The 19102-nt window shown below is 40.8% G+C and overlaps 1 protein-coding gene across 4 annotated transcripts in view; it reads right to left on the bottom strand.

Moving 5' to 3' along the window:
* LOC118360023 (nuclear factor of activated T-cells, cytoplasmic 2-like) overlaps positions 1–14170 on the bottom strand; it is a 50675-nt gene extending 36505 nt beyond the window's left edge. The window contains exons 1-5 of one of the 4 annotated variants that reach the window (XM_035739054.2): positions 13931–14170; positions 6798–7725; positions 6448–6616; positions 1673–1875; positions 770–942 (exon numbers count right to left, since the gene is read on the bottom strand). In XM_035739054.2, the coding sequence (XP_035594947.1) occupies positions 770–942; positions 1673–1875; positions 6448–6616; positions 6798–7725; positions 13931–13988 (1531 nt within the window). In that variant the 5' untranslated portion in view covers positions 13989–14170. Of the gene's footprint in view, positions 1–769; positions 943–1672; positions 1876–6447; positions 6617–6797; positions 7726–10700; positions 11207–13930 lie in introns of those variants that run through there. The other 3 variants (XM_035739051.2, XM_035739052.2, XM_035739053.2) reach the window with 3 other exon arrangements.
* Positions 14171–19102: the final 4932 nt, after the last annotated feature.

The raw sequence follows: 19102 nt of genomic DNA, 5'->3' as shown, positions 1-19102 counted from the left end.
CACGTAAGTAATGTTTTGCTTTTAACTAGGATTCAGACACACACAAGCACACAAACACACACACTCGCATAAACACACACCCAACAAACACACACCTAAAAGAGTTGAGGTTTGTGAGCTGCTAGCCTTATCATAAAAGAGTCTTTGTACATCAATGTGCCTGGACTATCAGCTCTACTCTGAGTTTAGCCATGTTTATTCATTATGTGTGTTACCTCTGGTTAACATCAGTGCAATGAAAACAGGGAAGAGAAAACATACACGGAAATGCACTGCATTGTGTAACATCAAAATACACTATAACCACATGTTAAACCTAAATCACATTATAAATCAGGTACTTTGGGTCCTGGATGCTGATTGCCTGAAACAGCATTTCAGCTATGTGTATATCCGACATTATATATAATAATAATAATAATATTACATTATTATTATATTATATTATGGGTATGAAGCTAAAATACTTGTTTACTGATCTATTTAGGTTGGCATCCAGTTTATAATGGCAATAATGCACCACATGGGTTTGTGGTATGGCCATTATACCACACCCCCTCAGGCCTTATTGAATTAATTATAGCACATTATAGCACATCAATAGAAGGCTAAAGAAGGGAAAGACCACATAGAACCACAGACTATATGTTTATCACACTAAAGAGCACGGGTAATATGTCTGCCTTTGAAAATAGGTATTCTGGCCTCAATGGGACCTGGTTAAATACATTTTAAATAAATAACTATGAATAACTATGAATGTACTTACAGCACTCAATAGGATGGGAGGCGGTTTGCAGTGAGATGTGTTGCCCATTAGGTTGGGGTATATGCACACGGAACACTAGACGCACACGAGTGTTCTTTCGTCCGATGTCCGTCTCGCCCTTCCTCAGCTCAATATCAGCATTCCTGAGCTTCAGGATCCCAGCACAGTCGATTCTGTGAGATAGGAGGATTAACTACTGTAAGCCCTGTACAGATACCCATGTGTTGCATTATGATCACAACTGATGTGGTTAATGAGATCAGATCTAGGTTCAATTAGTATGAGTTTTATTTCAAAAACTTGATTGAGCATGTCTGGCACAGCCTCCCAAGTGGTACGGTGGTCTAAGGCACTGTGCAACCAGGCTCTGTCGCAGCCTGGTGCGGTGCACAATTGGCCCAGCGTCGTCCGGGTTAGGGGAGGGTTTGGCCGGCAGGGATGCCCTTGTCCCACCGTGCACTAGCGACTCCTGTGGCAGACTGGGAGCAGTGCATGCTGACATAGCCAGGTGTACGGTGTTTCCTCCGAAACATTGGTGATGCTGGCTTCCGGATTAAGTGGGCATTGTGTCAAAAAGCAGTGTGGCTTGGTTGTGTTTCGGAGGATGCACGGCTCTCGACCTTCGCCTCTCCTGAGTCCTTACGGGAGTTGCAGCGATGAGACAAGACTTTAACTATCAATTGGATACCACAAAATTGGGGAGAGAAAAAGAGCATGCCTGGAACCAATGGAATATTCCCATCAGTTTAAATTTTTCCCACTTATCTGGTGGCATTGGAGACAGGCTCAGTAAACAGGCTCAACAAGTTTGAAAGAAAACAAATACTGTTTGAACCAGTCTTCAAAGGACACTGCTTTGTATAGGTGGTGTTTCACATGAATCCATACTCTAACTTCTCTCACATTGCTTTCATGTCGTTCTTGGGCTCCAGAGGGATCTCCAGGACTTTGGTGGAGTTGATGATCTTCTCGTAGCTGGTGGTGGTAACCGTCTTGCCCGTGATGCGGTGAACCTGGTAGAAAGCGTGGGGCTTCAGGATCCTCTCATCTGCGGTCCCGATGAAGATCTGCAGGCCCAGTGGCTCCTTTCCCCTGTAGCCATGCAACTGGAAGAAACTCTAATAAATATATATTTTTTTACATGAAGTCAAGATGTTCACACTTTTCATAATGGGTAGTTTTTCAAGTTCCTATTCTGCCTGTTCTGACCCCCCCTAATAATTTCTCATTATTTGCCTATATGGTCATTAAATGTAATTTCAGCAAGATATGACACCCACCATCTCAGATGCTCCTGAAATGGTTTCTGTAGTTAAAAAATAAATAACATAAGCATTCCTGCAACATTATTTTGTTGAAATTTTAATTTTATAGGATTCAACTACTATTCAATAAACATAAAACCCAACATCTGATTTGAACCAAACCTCTTAACAATTATCAAGACCTGAGGAATCCAAATAAATGGTCAAGTCACCCATGGACCCCCCCAAAGCAACACTCTAAGCCCACCCAAATGTCCAATATCAGTTCTTTATGGTTTTAGCAAGTAGTATGAAGCCGCGGATTGGAGTATTGTTTATTCATACTATGTAATGTATTCTCAGTGAATTTGTGGATGTTTTTTCCCCCTGTTCAGATAAATTAGCCATTGAAGTAGCTCGCATATTTCCCGATAAATGAGTAAAAATGCCAGGTTTTTCCCAATAGATTATGTTGTTCCTTCTACTGCCACACCATTTTATCAAATGTTGCTGGTTTCTTGTGTTTACTAAATGGGTCACATCATTTATGTAGCAACCTTGAGTAGAAAACCAATAGCTTTTGCTCATGATGTAAATAAATGGTGTGGTCATCTTCACAATTTATGCCAGACCTCCATGAATTGTTGGACCTTTTAGGAGAGTTGGATGAGGCATTCGTTGCTAAGAGAAGGACACATTTGATTGCTTTCATGGAGGACTGGCTTGACTTGTGAGGACACAATTCATTTTCATCTTGAGCAAAAGTTATTGGTTTTCTACAAACCATTGTTGTGAGCCATTTAATAAACACAAGAGATCAGCAAAAGGGATAATAGGTTGGCAGTAGCAGGAATAGTGGCAAAATCTGGAACTTTCACACTAATTTATGGGGGGAAATGCAAGCTACTTCAATGGCTAATTTCTCTGAACAGGTGAAAAATCCCCACCAAATTCACTGAGAATACATAACATAGTATGATTAAACTGTACTCCAAGCCGCAGCTTCATACTACTTGGTGTGGGAATTGGGGGGTCCATGGGTGGCTTTTGACCATTTAATTGGATTCCTCAATCATTGTTAAGAAGATGTTTGGTAAAAATTGGATATTGGGTACTATATTTATTAAATATTACATGAATGCTATACATTTAAATGTACAATTTGGGGGCAATCAATTGGAGTTCAAATATTTTTCACCAAAATAATGTTGCAGTGATGCTCATATGATTTTTTTCTAACTACAGAAACAAAACCATTTCAGAACAATCTGAGATGGTTGGTTTTGAAATCCACTTTCTTGTGCTTTTTGAGGGTGAATGACTCTTTAACTACATCTTCTTTGACAGTTTCCTGCTAACAGTTTTGGATGAACATAAAGCTAACCCCCTGGTAGGGTAGCCTGGTGGGGTCACATGTGGCTCAGTTGGTAGAGCATGGCGCTTGCAATGCCAGGGTTGCTGGTTCGATTACAATGTGGGACCAGTGCAAAAAATATATGGAAATGTATGCACTCACTATTCTAATTTGTTTTGGATAAGAGTGTCTGCTAAATTACTTAAATGTTGGCTCAGCAGAAACACTCACTGCTGGAAACATTATAGTATCCTCAACCTTGAATATCAGCTAGCAGCTCTTTGTTCTAAAGTAGCTGTCTTTAGAATTCAAAGGAGCTCCATAGGAATCACTATCATTCATTAGCATGCTTATTAGAATATGACTGCCTTAGTTTAGCCACATGTGCCACGGATACTTTCAAGACAAAATAAAGACTAGGTCAACATTAATTCCAGTACTTCTACAGTGGAATGGTTTGGAGAATTGGAGGTAGCCACATAGTAAATACATGTTTATAACATGATGTAAAACTCCTAATCACAATTATTTATCAAAATCATTGCATACAATTGCAAAGTAGCTGTAGGCCAAGTTGTTGCCAATATTCAGATAAATAATCAAAATATGCTTGCAACCTTGTCAGACATCTACACTTTACATAGTTCTCTTAACTCATCACTAAAACCCCGTCTGTCTCACACACACACACATTTTCAAGCTCATGATTTTTCAGAAAGATAATTTTAGTTGCAAGTTCACACATTGTGGTTTTTGCATGCTTCCTTCCGAGGTAGTCTCTGGTCTCTCCACTAATCTGTGTGTGTGTGTGTGTGTGTGTGTATTTTACGACAGGTGAAAAGAGTATAGTGAGGGGGCAGAGTTTGGCTGAAAGAGGCATGGCAGAGATCACATCTCATCTAATTTCCTTGTTGCTCAGACATACAGACAGAGAGAGAGACAGACAGAGAGACAGAGAGACAGAGAGACAGAGTGAGAGACAGAGTGAGAGAGAGACAGACAGACAGACAGACAGACAGACAGACAGACAGACAGACAGACAGACAGACAGACAGAGTGAGAGACAGAGTGAGAGAGACAGAGTGACAGACAGAGTGAGAGACAGAGTGAGAGAGACAGACAGACAGAGTGAGAGACAGAGTGAGAGAGAGAGACAGACAGACAGACAGACAGAGTGAGAGACAGAGGAGAGACAGAGTGAGACAGACAGACAGACAGACAGACAGACAGACAGACAGACAGACAGACAGACAGACAGACAGACAGACAGACAGACAGAGTGAGAGAGAGAGAGAGTGAGAGAGAGACAGACAGACAGACAGACAGAGTGAGAGACAGAGTGAGAGAGAGAGAGACAGACAGAGACAGACAGAGTGAGAGACAGAGACAGACAGAGAGAGAGACACAGACAGACAGAGTGAGAGACACAGACAGACAGAGTGAGAGACACAGACAGACAGACAGACAGACAGACAGACAGACAGACAGACAGACAGACAGACAGACAGACAGACAGACAGACAGACAGACAAACAGTCATGGGGGGGCTGACGAGAGAAAGAGTCACATCCCAGGAACCTGAGTAGCCTACAGCATAGTTTCCTCTTTAAAGTCAAGTGAGAATTACAATATTCACATTTACTGTTGTAGAGCTTTTTCACTGGTGAAACTCCTTACAACTGTCCAATGTAAGCAAAAACTATAGTGACTTGAGTGGTCTTGAACACAGGTAGTTGAGTCTGACACAATGAGTAAAATAGAGGAATTCTATCTGAGAACAGGCCATCTGAGAAGCTGGTTGCTATGGTTGCAGTGAGTGAGTCAGAGCGAGTGGGACTAGGAAAATTAAAGTGGAGGAAGTTCAGAGTCTGGGACTGAGAGGGAGTAGTTTGGCCGCGCCTAGCCAGCCACGTGATCAGACGACACCAGGCACAGCTCACTGACCTCAAAGAGAGCCAGAGAAAATGGAAAGTGAGAAATGCTTAATTTCCACCTGGCCAGGTTCTGGCAATCAACAACAACAAGTAAGCTTTCAAGATGTTGCCATGGAAACATTAAAATATGAACTGAATGTTCTATTTCCTACTTCTTTCCTAAATATATGGACGACGTGGAAATGCCTTCTGTTATGTTCAGCTTAGATTGAACATGTAAAAAAGTGATACTAGCTCTATATAGCAAAACTTAACTTTTTTTCATATGAGTATGCCTGAACTTAAGTTCACCACTCCTGTCTCCAGAGTACACTGGGGGTAATGTGACCTGTGTGTAAATGGGTCAAAAAAAACTGCTTGTGGGTAAAACCTTGGTCCGTGAGAGGCAAAGCAGCAGTGTATTTTCTGCAAGAAGACAAGTGTTCTCATGACACTTTGATTTGAAACAATTAACACAAAAGCTGTTGCTCATAGTAAATGAAGACAAAAACAATAATCTGCAAGGTGTTTACTGTAATAATGGCTGGAATTCAAGTCTGGGAGTTGACTCGATGAAACAGTAGCTGACATGCGTAAGATATCAGTGCACATTATAACTCATTTCAGTGAGTGTGGCAGGATGCTAGGAAGAAGAGAAAGTTAGAAGGAGAGAGACAGGGAGAGATTGACAGGGAAAGATATAAAGAGAAAGGGAGAGATAGAGAAAGGATGAGGTAAATAACATATACTGTAGAACGTACACAGTAACACACAGGAGTAATTTTCCTAAGCCAGGCCCTGGGACAGTAGTAGCATAGCTATGTACTGACTAGAAAATACCATTACACACATCATGCCTTCCTATTAGGGCTGTCCTACACTAAAGGCAGGAAATGTATTATCCTTTTTGGTTCAAGGTAGATTCCTTTCACCAAAGGGTTCTTAAAAAGGTTATTTGAGGGTGCTTCATTGGATGAAAAGATTCTATCAAGAACCAAAAAAAGACTTCCATAAATCAACTTATTTTCTAACAGTGATACAGAGCCATTCCACTGGGGACACACTGATTAAATCAACATGGTTTGCATGTCATTTCAATGAAATGACATTGAACTAAAGTGGAACAGACGTTGAATTGAAGTTTGTGCCCAGTGGGATGCAGCGTACCTGGACAACAGGATGACCACCAGTGGGGGCTTTGACCGCGCCCCTGCTCCCCTCTGTCTCATAGTGGGCTCGGTGGTGGGGCTTGGGCTGCACGTCAACATGGAGCTTGTACTGGTCTGTACGGCTGGGGACAGGCCATTCCAGAGGGGGCAGAGAAGACAATGGGATGCTAAAGGAAATAAGACATGGGGGAAAAGTATTAATTTGTCTTGTGCAATGAGTAAGCACGCTAAATTGTGGTTCCTAATGAGCAATGAAAGCTTGGTCATACAAACATACAAATGAACAACTAAATCAGATTCATAATAAAACTGCATGATGCACCTATACAGGCTTCCTACACCATTCACCTGCAGAGGTTGGGGACCATCTGCTTGGTCCAGATGGGAGGGATCACAAAGAAGGATTCAGCCCCAGTTTTATTCTTAACATCCTGCTCACAGGACACCAGGTAGTTGACCTCCCTGTGGTTCTCTGGGTAGAAGGCATATGCCTGGTTGGCTGTCTTCACTATCTTGGTGGGGACTAGACCAGGCTGGACAGTGCCATAGCCATTCATGGCCTCAGCCAGACTGTTGGAGGTCCCGTAGTGGGCCCCTGCGTTCTTTTGGGGATGCTCCTCGTGGCCCCTATGGGGGGAAGGACTGTTGGAAGGGATCCCGTTGATCAGGCTGGTGTTCCTGTACATGTCGTAGGTGCGTTTGCCCTGTGGGGAAGCGGAGCGGGATCCTGGCCTGAGGGATGGGGAGGGCGAGCGGGGGACGATGCAGCCCTCCTCTGTGCGGGGGGAGGTGCCCGGGGAGGTGCGGGGGGAGCCGGTGTGGATGTTCTGGAAGCGGGGCCAGAGGTCCCCAGCCCCGGTCTGGCCACTACTAGGGGACACGCAGGGAGAGGCCCAGGGGGAGTAGCTCTCTGAGTGCCAGCTGGTGGAGGAGTTGCTGGAGGCTGGGCTCAAGCACTGGGGCTCACGGTAGGCCAGGCTTTCGTGGCCCGGGACGGTCAGGGTGGGACGGGGGCTGATGTTCAGAGTGTGGTTCTGCAGGGAATCTCGTCCGTCGCTGTAGTGCTCACGTGACGGTGTGATCTCGATCCTGGGGCTCAGGGAAATGCCCCCAAGCCTGGAGTGGTCCAGGTAGTTTTTGGCTTCCAGGTGCTCATAGCCAGAGAGGCTCTCTGGGTTGTGCTCACTGCACTTAATGCTGTAGGGGGAAGCCTCCTCCTGGATGTAGGCCAGACCAGATGGAGGGCTGACTCTCTGTGAGGAGAGATTTGGCTCATCTACAGGAGATAGGAAACAAGGAAGAGAAATCATTAGGAAAACACATGAAAGTACAACAAAATACATGATTTATAAAAGGGATTGCCCATAGTCTGTAAAATCATTTCTCACTAAAGATATTCACTTTCCCCCGAAATCACACATCTTACAAAACATACATGTTTTAAATGCACATGTTGAGAGCCACATTGAATTGAAATTCTGTGTTTATTGAATTAATCAATTAATCCAAATTAATCAAAACCATTTCAAATAAACATATTGTTAATCATTTTTATTCAATCCCTTAGATCAGTTTGATTAACAATCATATAAAACAAAAGGCTTAGATTTGGAAATTATTCACAAATCACATCAAAAGGGTCCTCCTTTTGTAACCATTAACCCATTATGTACATAAAACAAATGTCATGATGTTTTGTGGTTGGAAAGTGTGTTCATACAAGCTCTACCAATGCACTGTAATCAACTTAACCAATTGCTTTATTCTTTGAGTTGAGTGGACTTCAGAAGGACAAGAATTTGAGCTAACGTGTTAAAGTTTGTTTAGTCAACAAACTACTCGAAGTGAGCTGAATTTGAACCAGCTTGTTGAGTAAAATTACAACTTCATGTTTGATCAAAACCACTCAAAACCACACCCACTATTATCATATTTCCCAGCATGCCATACTGCAGATTGATTTTCAGAAATGTTTGTTTCAATACCTGTATTTTTGCATGTACATTGATGGGTTGATTAATCTTATGCAACACAAACATAAATAACATACATTTTTTGAAACCAATCCAATCTGTTAATGGTTTGACTTATTGTACCCGTTGCGGAGATGGCCGTTACAGTTAATATGATTTATGTAGCCTCTAACAACTCTTTCCTACCTGGCCAGTCATTCTCAATACATGTTGTGAGTGATTGATATTGTCAAACACATGGTGGCTATGTAATTGGGGAGGATGGGTTCAAAGTAATGGCTTGAATGGAATCAAACACACTGGGCAGAAACTGGTTGAATCAATGTTGTTTCCATGTCATTTCAACCCCAAAATTCTGTGTGATGTTTAATCAACATTGAGAACTGATATTCTATTCCAGCCATTGTTGTGAGCCGTCCTCCCCTCACCAGGCACCTGGGATGAATTGTTGGATATCCTCACTCTGGCTGGATTCCAATACAAAATATACATAACTTTGCAAGCCAGCATAATGTGACTTGCAAAGTGATGTGGCCTGTAAAGTAGTGATGGGAAGTTTGGTTATTTTTATTGACTCTGATCTTTTAAACTCATTTAGTTCTTTGGATTCAGTCATTCCCAGATCATTCAGGACCCACTACCGGTGGGTCCTGGGTGATTCTACAAGCCTCTCGCTCACCATAATTGCCTTACTGGAGCTGTCATTCGTGGCTGAGACTGTGTGCTTCAAACGATGTACATTTGTGATTGCTACTCACTGGGCACACCACGTCATTTCAACGTGGAGAATTGGGTCATATTTGGTTGATACGTTGATCAATGAGATTCCAACCTCAAAAAGACAGTCAAAAGTTTATTGAATTCCCAATGAGTTATCACTATGCTTTCAACCATCTAAAAACACAACCAAATTCCAATGGAAAATCAATGTCTGATTTTTGGTTTAGTTGTTACCTAAATGTGATATCACTGTGCTTTCGATCATTTTTTTAATGGGAATACAATGTCAGATATTTGGTTTATTTTACAACAACTTAATATTTTATCATTGTGCTTCATCTACTAGCACAACCAAATTACCTGGATTGATTATTTAAGTACATGGTGCAAGTTGTCAATGCCATTTGAGATTCTGCTCAGCTTGTTCTATCAATTGTGAAGATCTCCACAGACCTGTGACATTTCCATGCTATCTTTAACATGCACACTTTCTATTATTACATAAGAAGACATTTATTGTTACAGTAACCTCAAAATGTGTCCAGGGATGTGTTACTAATTTTAAAGACAAATAAATACTGTAAGATCGCCTTAACTTTATGCTATTTACTGTATTACAAAAGTAATATTGAATTGTGTTCGGTTGACAACGCAACAAAATATCAACATTTAAAGAAGATGCATCTATTGCTTGGATAGTTCCATCTGAGCCAGCATAGCTTAATCCTATTCTTTAACTTTTATTTTAGGTTGAGATGGAGATCTGAATCAAACTGTATCATTTGTTGAATCATGAATCTAGAGTCAGTAAAAGGATTTGTTAAAAAAAAACAAATAGTTCAAACTGCACATCAGTACTGTAAACCAGTAGGGAAACTTGAAACAGGAGCATTAGACCACTGTGTCAGGATGTACCTAGGCTCTCAATGAACGGCCATTTGCAATGCATTGTCAGATTTTAATTGTCAAGTTAACATATTCACTTAGACACTCACTTGGTGAAGGCTAAAGGACTGAAAGACATCATCTCTGTTGCTGACAAATACAGTCAAGAGTTGTAAGTACAATTCACTCACAAGGCAAAGCACACTGGGAAATATGCAAATAATGTCAAAAAAATTCTGAAGTTGAATTGTATGTTCACTCAACCTAAAATTCTAAGTAAGAATGACCATACATTCTCAAATTGAATTGTATGTTGGTTCAGCTATATGCCCAAATGTTGAGCCAACTCACAATCCTGTTGCAGCTGGTTGCCTTACAAATGAATCAACATCTTATTTTACAGTGTGATTATACAATGTATACAAACATGCATAAGAAATACAGGATCAATCGTATCATTTTTGTCAACGTTTTTATTTATGTTTAGTAATGACTACTAGAACTAGAAGTGGAAGAAAAGTAACATTGTCAAAATTACTTCCTGTATATTTGTTTTCAATGACGCCAATGAATTAAACGTTTTTGAGAGCAGAACATTGTTTAAGAAGTAATTTGTCGTTAAAGTACTATAACGCATATAAAAGTTGAAAAGCGCGTGGGAGACTTGACAAACCATTGGACAAACCTTGATCTTCCCCGGGAAAGTTGTCGCAAGGTGGTTCGTATTCAAACAGGTAGTCAAACTCCAACTCATCTTGGCCGTTCGCTTGACTCAGTTCCTCTTCCAACCCTAAATCACTAGGGTTTTTTCCGTCGTAAAACGAGTTCATCTGTCTTATTTACTCAGTTAAGTTATGAGAAAAACGAAAGGAAATATAGTTTGTAGAATCAATGATATTACGCTGGCTGTTGTCTTTATCCACTAAAGGCCATGCGATGTCAGAGGCGATGGAGGCGGAGAGACTATTTACTTGCTCGATTGAAGCGATGATGCGACCCTGATGCATCAGTAAAACGCTTTGAAAAGAACGATCAGTATCGTAATAGTAGCTAAAGCTTCCTGTTTCAAACTTAAACGCATGGTGAGACAAGGGGTGTCTATTTCACAAAGTAAATATATACGATGCAAGGTGTCAAACGCGGAGTGATCACGCCTCCCTATGATCACTGACAGAACAGTTGCAGGTGCACAACTTCATAGTGACGAGTTGCATCAGTGGTACAGTTGAAGTGCTGCTGCCCCCGGGTGTTTGGCACCAAACAATTACGCATGACATATATAGGCTAGGTATCTTACTATAACTTTTAATTCAAACTGTAAAGATAGTGTGTCCAAGTAGGCTATAGTATACTGTAAGCTACTATTGTGCACAATATCTTTACAGTTTGAATTAAAAGTTACAGTAATTGCAGCATTTTCACCCACCCATGCTGTATCAATGAGTCAATACATAAAATGAACAATTATACATCATTATTATACATAATTATGAATTATCTTTTTTCTGTATTGTTTGGGGGTTTACTGGTATGGTCTATGTTCTAATGAATACATTATTTCATTCATTACTTACTTTTAAACCCTTTATAAACTACACTGAACAAAAATATAAACGCATCATGGAACAATTTCAAAGATTTTACAGAGTTGCAGTTCATATGAGGAAATCAGTCAATTTAAATAAATTAATTAGGCCCTAATCTATGGATTTCACATGACTGTGAATACAGATATGCATCTGTTGGTCACAGATACCTTAAAAAAAGGTAGGGGCATGGATCAGAAAACCAGTCAGTATCTGGTGTGACCACCATTTGCCTCATGCAGCATGACACATCTCCTTCACATAGAGTAGATCAGGCTGTTGATTGTGGCCTGTGGAATGTTGTCCCATTCCTTTTCAATGGCTTTGTGAAGTTACTGGATATTGGCGGGAACTGGAAAACACATGTTGATCCAGAGCATTCCAAACATGCTCAATGGGTTACATGTCTGGTGAGTATGCAGGCCATGGAAGAACTGTGACATTTTCAGCTTCCAGGAATTGTGTACAGCTCCTGGCAACATGGGGCCATACATTATCATGCTGAAACATGAGGTGATGGCGGAGGTTGAATGGCACAACAATGTGCCCCAGGATCTCCTCACGGTACCTCTGTTTATTCAAATTGCCATTGATAAAATGCAATTGTGTTCATTGTCAGTAGTTTATGCCTGCCCATACCATAATCCCACCTCCACCATGGGGCACTCTGTTCACATCAGCGAACCGCTTGCGCACAGGTCGCCATACACCCTTACAAGGACAAGGGGAATTGAAATGGTATTTTATTTGATCCTTAGCACATCGATTCTTCTCTGAGATGCTTTATGAATACGGGCCCTGATATACATTGCATTGAGAGAGCTAGCCTGCTGGTCCCAGGTCAGTTTGTGCTTTGGCATGACAATGAACATATGAGATTGTAAGACAGCACAGACAGATCTAGCTAGGATCAGGCTAGAGAAAAACTGCCAGAAAAATTAGACTCCTTCCTGTCTAAACAAGTGGAACAAGTTTAAGACCATGTGAAGGTATTACATTTGTAAACCCTACTGTATCAGCTATAACAACCATTGTAAAGTTATAGCGTTATAATAACATCTTGTCATAACACCATACAACAATAGGTACATTGTGAAAGTTTAGGCCTACAGCAAAAGTAGGAAATATGTCTGGGAGGGGTCCTAATTGTTTCTAACAGGAATAACTGAACAATCATGTCTTGATAGCAGAAATGTGTCAAAAGTTTTTAAAAAAATAAAGAGCCTACACATTTTTATAATTGATGACCTTAAGGGCCCGATTCAATCAGATCTGCTTTAGCCGAAATCTGCTTAGTTGATGTTTTGACGGTGTGGGAGGAGGAATTACGTAGAGCTGTCAAATCCACAAACTGCTCCGGCATTATATTGCCATGTCTGCACGGAGTAGCATTGAGATAAATCCCGTGCAGCCTTGTTTACAAGTTCGAACACTGAGATGTGATGTGAGATGTAAACCTACACATCGTTTTATTTAATTATTTCCCATTTGAGCGTCATTATTTCTATATAGCCTACATTTTCTCGCCGTGAACTTCCAACGCGAGTGGGATGGGTATGGCTTCGAGACAGCTATTACACGAGCAGCTGCTCACCGATTTGACCGCTCCGTCCAAAGCAGTTCCACCTCTCGACACCCCCAAAACATCAGCTAAGCAAGTTTAATCGTGTCCTTAATCATCCCAAACCAAACTTTTCAATAGCCATACTCATCTTGCCTTGGTATTGTCAACATAGAAGATGAACTCCCCAGGACGCACTGAGCGCGTGCACATATCAATCACAATTCATAATGCTAATATTTTATCATAGCCAATCCCGTAAGGCTTTAGGTAACGGATAACAATGCCTATTATACATCTTATATTGTTAGTATGAATTTTGATACCTTACTGCTCATTATAGCTTGCAGTCATGAATGTTTTATTTTAATAGTTAAACATGTAAATGTAATCTACTACAACCTGAAGGCTCATTTTCATGTGACTACAATGACGTGAAGTCTACCACTACAGTAGCGTAGCCTACCTTACATAGCGCTAGCGTTCCCCTCGCCGCTGTCCAGGGCATGTAGGCAAATAGCGGAATCACCATGGAATAAACTGATCAACTCATGTGCATCAGTTAGATACCCAAACCACTAACTGACAGTCCAGATATGCCACACACGATATACAACTACACAGTCAATATATCATATTTTGTGGATTATACAATGTACAATTATATATGAACACATGTCTAGGACTAGGCTACTCGAAAATCAATAGGGTTGATAAATTACCAGATTATCACTATTCAGCACGCGGCATCCATACCTTGATCCATCGACCTCATGGTGTGGTACTGTGCCAGTCTCCAAGATTCTCTAAACATTTGAAAATAAAGTTTAAAAATCTATATCAAAATGAAAAACTATTCTGCTAGAATAGCAGTAGAAACCCACTTGCATAAAAAAAGGCAATATAAAAATGAAATATTAGACTTCCAATACTCCTTTATAAACTCAAAAACATGGAGCTAAAATAGACTCCAGCAAGCTATGGTTATGGTTTGAACTTCTTTCCTTGCTCTAAGGATTACTTGAGTATCAAGAGCGGCTTCCTTCCCCGCTCTGGGTGTTTATAATGGTCCAATGCTGTAAAATAACGGGATTCCCTCAGTGTTTCCTCCTGTTTATGCGCTTTGCCATGGAAACCTGGAGCGGCTCCATCTCGGAGACTCAGGGCTTTCCTGCAAAGCCCACACTCAGGAATCCATGACGTCTCCGGCTCCTGCGCCAAGGCATTTCTGTGGCTTCTCGCAGACAGTGGCACACAAGAACTTCATTGTAGGGATGTGAAAAAAAATGACTGCAGGACAGGGGCTAAAAAGAATTAAACAGTAGGCCTATGTATACTATATACAGTAGTACATAACTTTTTTAGGCTACAAAGTGTTAATGTTTCCTGGTCACCTTAGTGTAACTTGTGCATTAACTGAGTTTAAAAAAATCAGCAGTAGTTCTAGGTAGAGGTCTTCGCAGGTCAAAATAGTTGGACCTGGACCCGAACAGACTCAAGGGCAATCAGACCCGGGCCCGAACGACCCTACAACAACCAGACCTAGACCCGATCTAGACCAGACCTGATTGGACCCAGTGACATTGTTTTTTAAAAATCAGCCAAGTTGTTCTTCTGGTTAACGTATAGGTCTTTATATGTTGGCTAAGCCTTCTATAAGTCAATAAATTCCTTGTATTAGAATAAAATAAATGTTCTATATTCTAAGCAGTGCTGTGGTCGGGTCCACTCGGGTCTATCAGCTGTAGTTACATAGACCCCATTGCCACGGGAAGTAGCAGTGTAGAGGGTGCTGCAGCACCTCCTGAAAAATCGGAATAAAAAATCTATAATTCAAATTTGAAAAATGTGTGCACTGGGCCTTTAGTAGTCCTGTATTAGCAGACTGATTTAGCCATCTGTAGCGTCCCATCTTCCCGCCCCAATCATAGACCCGAGACCTGATGACAATCACACAGAAGCCGACACAGACCCGAGGGGAAAGTTTGAATTTTGGACCTGGTCCCAGATCGGGTCTCGGCTTTTCGGGTTCGGTTGAACCCGTGAAGACCTCTAGTCCGAGGCGTCCCAAAAACTGGACGAATCAACGTTGTTTCCACATCATTTCAACCAAATGAATCAATGTGATGACGTTGAATCAACGTGGAAAACTGATTGGATTTGAAAAAACGGAATCAACGTCAGGGTATTTTGGATTTTTTTTCACCCAACTTAAATCCAATGACATGGTGAAATATTTTGTTGATTTCACATTTAGTTGACAACTCAACCAAATGTAATTCCAAACAACACATTAAACTGATGTCTGTGCCCAGTGGGTTATGCCCTCAATTCAGTCTGGTTGAATGGCCTGCTTGCCCTGCTGAACATGCAATGTTTTCTATTGGAAACTTGCTGTTAATAAGTTGTATAAATTGTAGTCTTGCATCTTGACATTACAAATGAGGCAATATACGGCAGAAAAAGGTATGAAATCATAGACAGCTAAATTGACTCCAGAAAAAAATTCCATTGCAAATAAATGTGGAATAAATTCCCAATGGAAAGCATCTTACAAAAAAACAGAATATTATTCATAACAGCTATATAAAAAGAAAGATTGAACTTTTACAAAACATATGCAATTCACAAGCACTTGACAGATTTATTACAGACATTTCCCCTATGATAGCATATTTAATTTGAGAATAAAGCCCTATACTGGCTTCTATGCCAATGGTCAACAATGGCGTGTCATTGTTTGGATTGGATGGGATTTTGGCAACACAGTCAGCTCTAGGGGCATTGTCCTTTTATGGACTTTTATTCTGTACATTTGCTACTGTAAGTCTATTCACACTCAATACACAGTTACACACACTGCCAATGAATCACATAATAAAGGTCTAACTGATGCATTTATCTTGGCAAGGTCTGTATAAGTCATGGAAACCAGGTAACTCAAACCAATAAATGTTTCAACCTAATTCAGCGCATTAACAAGTTCACTGTGGTGCCCAGTGGAGGAAGCTGTGGAATGGGACATACAGAGAGGCCAAGGTAAGCTTAGTGGACATAAGTTACCACAAACATGCAGATCTGTATCAGCCCTTACTCTCTTGCACACGCCTTTAGCTTGATTCCTAGGCTACATGATACAAAGATAGCTGACTAGATGTAATAGTGCCTTGTAACAGGATGCACCCAGAGTATATGGAACTCGTGGATGGATTACCATTCACTCATATGGTTCATATATAGGCTAATGTAGTAGTGTATAGCTCTGGGAGGACTCACTTGCCACCATGGTCCTGTACATGAACTCCACCAATACATTTATGGTCTCTTGGGCACACTTTCAATTGCCAAATGTAACTCCTTTTCCACACTCTATAATGACTTTGTGACGACCTATGTAGGCATTCCGAAAGCTTTTAAAGTTCTTGTTAATTTAATGTGGGACTTCCAAGTATCTTTATACCCAATGGTGGTACGCGTTGTCGAGAAGCTACTGATTAAGTGTTGACATTAGTGATGTGAGCAGCAGAGCTATCCATAGGAAAATCTGTGTACTATAAAGGGCATAATCAGGGATCTGGTTCCAGTTCTGACATGGGTTTAGAGGGGTAACTGAAAGGATTTGGGTGGTAGACCCAGACTATCGGGTGAACTAAGTGCCTGCAGTCAGTGACTGTGCTGTAAACCACACAATTCAGAGCATACATTTTGGGGGTAGCCTAACTCTCCGACCGTCCGAGTTAAATCCCTTGTCTACCAGATGTAAATTCCTCCACTGTTACGTGACTCTTATGTAACTCAAGTTATGAATGAGTAAATTAATAAGGCATATGTTTGAGAAGGGAAAACTGACTAAGCCTGTCCAGTCGGCCGATTTTGCACTTCCGTTTTTTGCCATTAGAACCCACTTTTTCCAAGTTCATGCAGGATTTTCCATCACTGTAAACCAGCTCATTTAGGGAGCGTTGTCTGGGTTATAGCATTACCCCATTTAGTTTTCCTAGTGCAACATGTGTGTTTCAGTTTTTAAACTAGTGGAGCAGTGGAACTTTGATATGGAAATGGATGGCACATTATAATCATGTCTCATGGAAAGCTTTCGAAGGAAATTCAGACGGCTAAAGGGATGTGTAGACATTTGACTCCATTTTAGTTTCTCCCTAAGAAATCCATTATGAAATTGTCTCATTAAAGGTAGACTCGCCAATATGACTTTGTCATCGACAAGACTTCTTGCTTATGGACATCAACAACAACAACATTCCAATCTTCCAAGACTGCCAGCACCCCTTCCCCTCCAATATTGGCAGAATATAATTGTTTTATTGATTTCTGTAAGCACCGAGTCGCCCCAAATATGATGATGTCATATTGCTGAGTCTACCTTTAATGTGTTACTTATAGAATTAGGAATTAGAATACTAATAATTACTAGTCATTTAATAATATCTCTATGGTGGTACTGCTGTCTTGTCTTGAGCTTCATTATTTACATAGTTGTAGTGTGTAGCACATTACAATTTACACTATATAGATGTTGTACTAACCAGTAGAGAAGGCTCTTGGCAAAAATCCACATTCCTAATTCATTTAGATTTCTGTTTGGACTTCCTGTTCCCTGTTTCAGCCAGTGTTTAGAACTTCATTCCTTAAACATTCTAAAGTTCTATAAAAAAAAAAAAAACATTCCAAGTTATTCATGTTGCTGCTTTGACAGAACACTAGGTAATGGAACTGAATTAAAATGCTTGGATAGTAGAACCGGGCAGTATATTATGTCATGTGTAATAAGGAATCCTGTTTCTGTTCTGCCACAGCTTGTCAACTCTGGAAAACATTTCCTTTTTTCTTTTTCCAACTCAATGAACTAATACATTCCGTATCAGTATGGAAACTACATGTCCACATCAGATGAAACAATCCACTTGTGTAATAGGAGTTTGATCGATACTCTGTTTGTTTAACACATTTCTCTGCTTTAGTGCACTGGAAAATAAAGTTACATAGCTTTTTCCCCTCCTGAGCACAGGCAGCGTTATGAAATCGCATGAAACAATATCCCCCCAGAAGACACTATTCACTGCCGTAGTACCAAGTTTCCAATCCTAACTCATACTGTAACTCTGACATCCTTCTATCACCCATTCATTAGAAATGCAGAGGGATGACATGTTTCTCTGTTTGTTTCCACGGTAGCCAGGAGTGGAGTTCTTTGGATCAATGGTGAGACTTCTTTATTCAGTGGTACATGATCGAGAATAAGCACCTCTGTGCTGTGCCCTGTGCCACTCAGGCCCACGGGAGACACCTGGGACCTGGAACTGTCTATTCACCCAGCACTGCAATAACAATAACCTTCGACCCTTATAGGAATAGCTGCATCTCCTACTTGTAGTACAGTACTACTTCTACCAAAGATGGTGGATAAATTAAGATAGTTCCCTCAGGCTCTTCCATAGACACCAATGCGGTAGCAGTCTGCTAAATTCATTGACTTCCATTGAAACAGGTGTTATAGAAGATTACAATAGGGGGGAAAATACAACAGCCCATCCTTTGCAGTAGTAGTAGGTGCTTAGACCAATCAAAGCATTCCAGTCCTCCCAGGCTATAAATAGCGGTTGAAAATGGTGTGTGAATGCTCAGCACACTTTCCTATGGTGTGTCATCACCAAAATCCTTTGTTTACACTAGGCGAAATAGAACATGTAGTAGATTGAAGTGCATTGACTGGTTTGTCAGAATCTGCTACTTTTGATTTATCCCCACAGTACAGCAAACAGAGTTTGACATATTTCAAACGAGCTTGGTCGTCCTTCTAATAATTTGTATTTATTTATTAAAATTCATATTATGCAACTAGCTTCACATCATTGTTTACATGCATTGACTTAAGCCAAAGGAGTTCCTTAGCTTGATATAGTAATTAAA

This window comes from Oncorhynchus keta, chromosome 27, assembly GCF_023373465.1.
Source record: "Oncorhynchus keta strain PuntledgeMale-10-30-2019 chromosome 27, Oket_V2, whole genome shotgun sequence".
In the NCBI taxonomy this organism is placed as follows: Eukaryota; Metazoa; Chordata; class Actinopteri; order Salmoniformes; family Salmonidae; genus Oncorhynchus; species Oncorhynchus keta.
The sequence above is the reverse complement of the archived record's forward strand: the minus strand, read 5'-3'. Positions and strand labels throughout refer to the sequence as shown.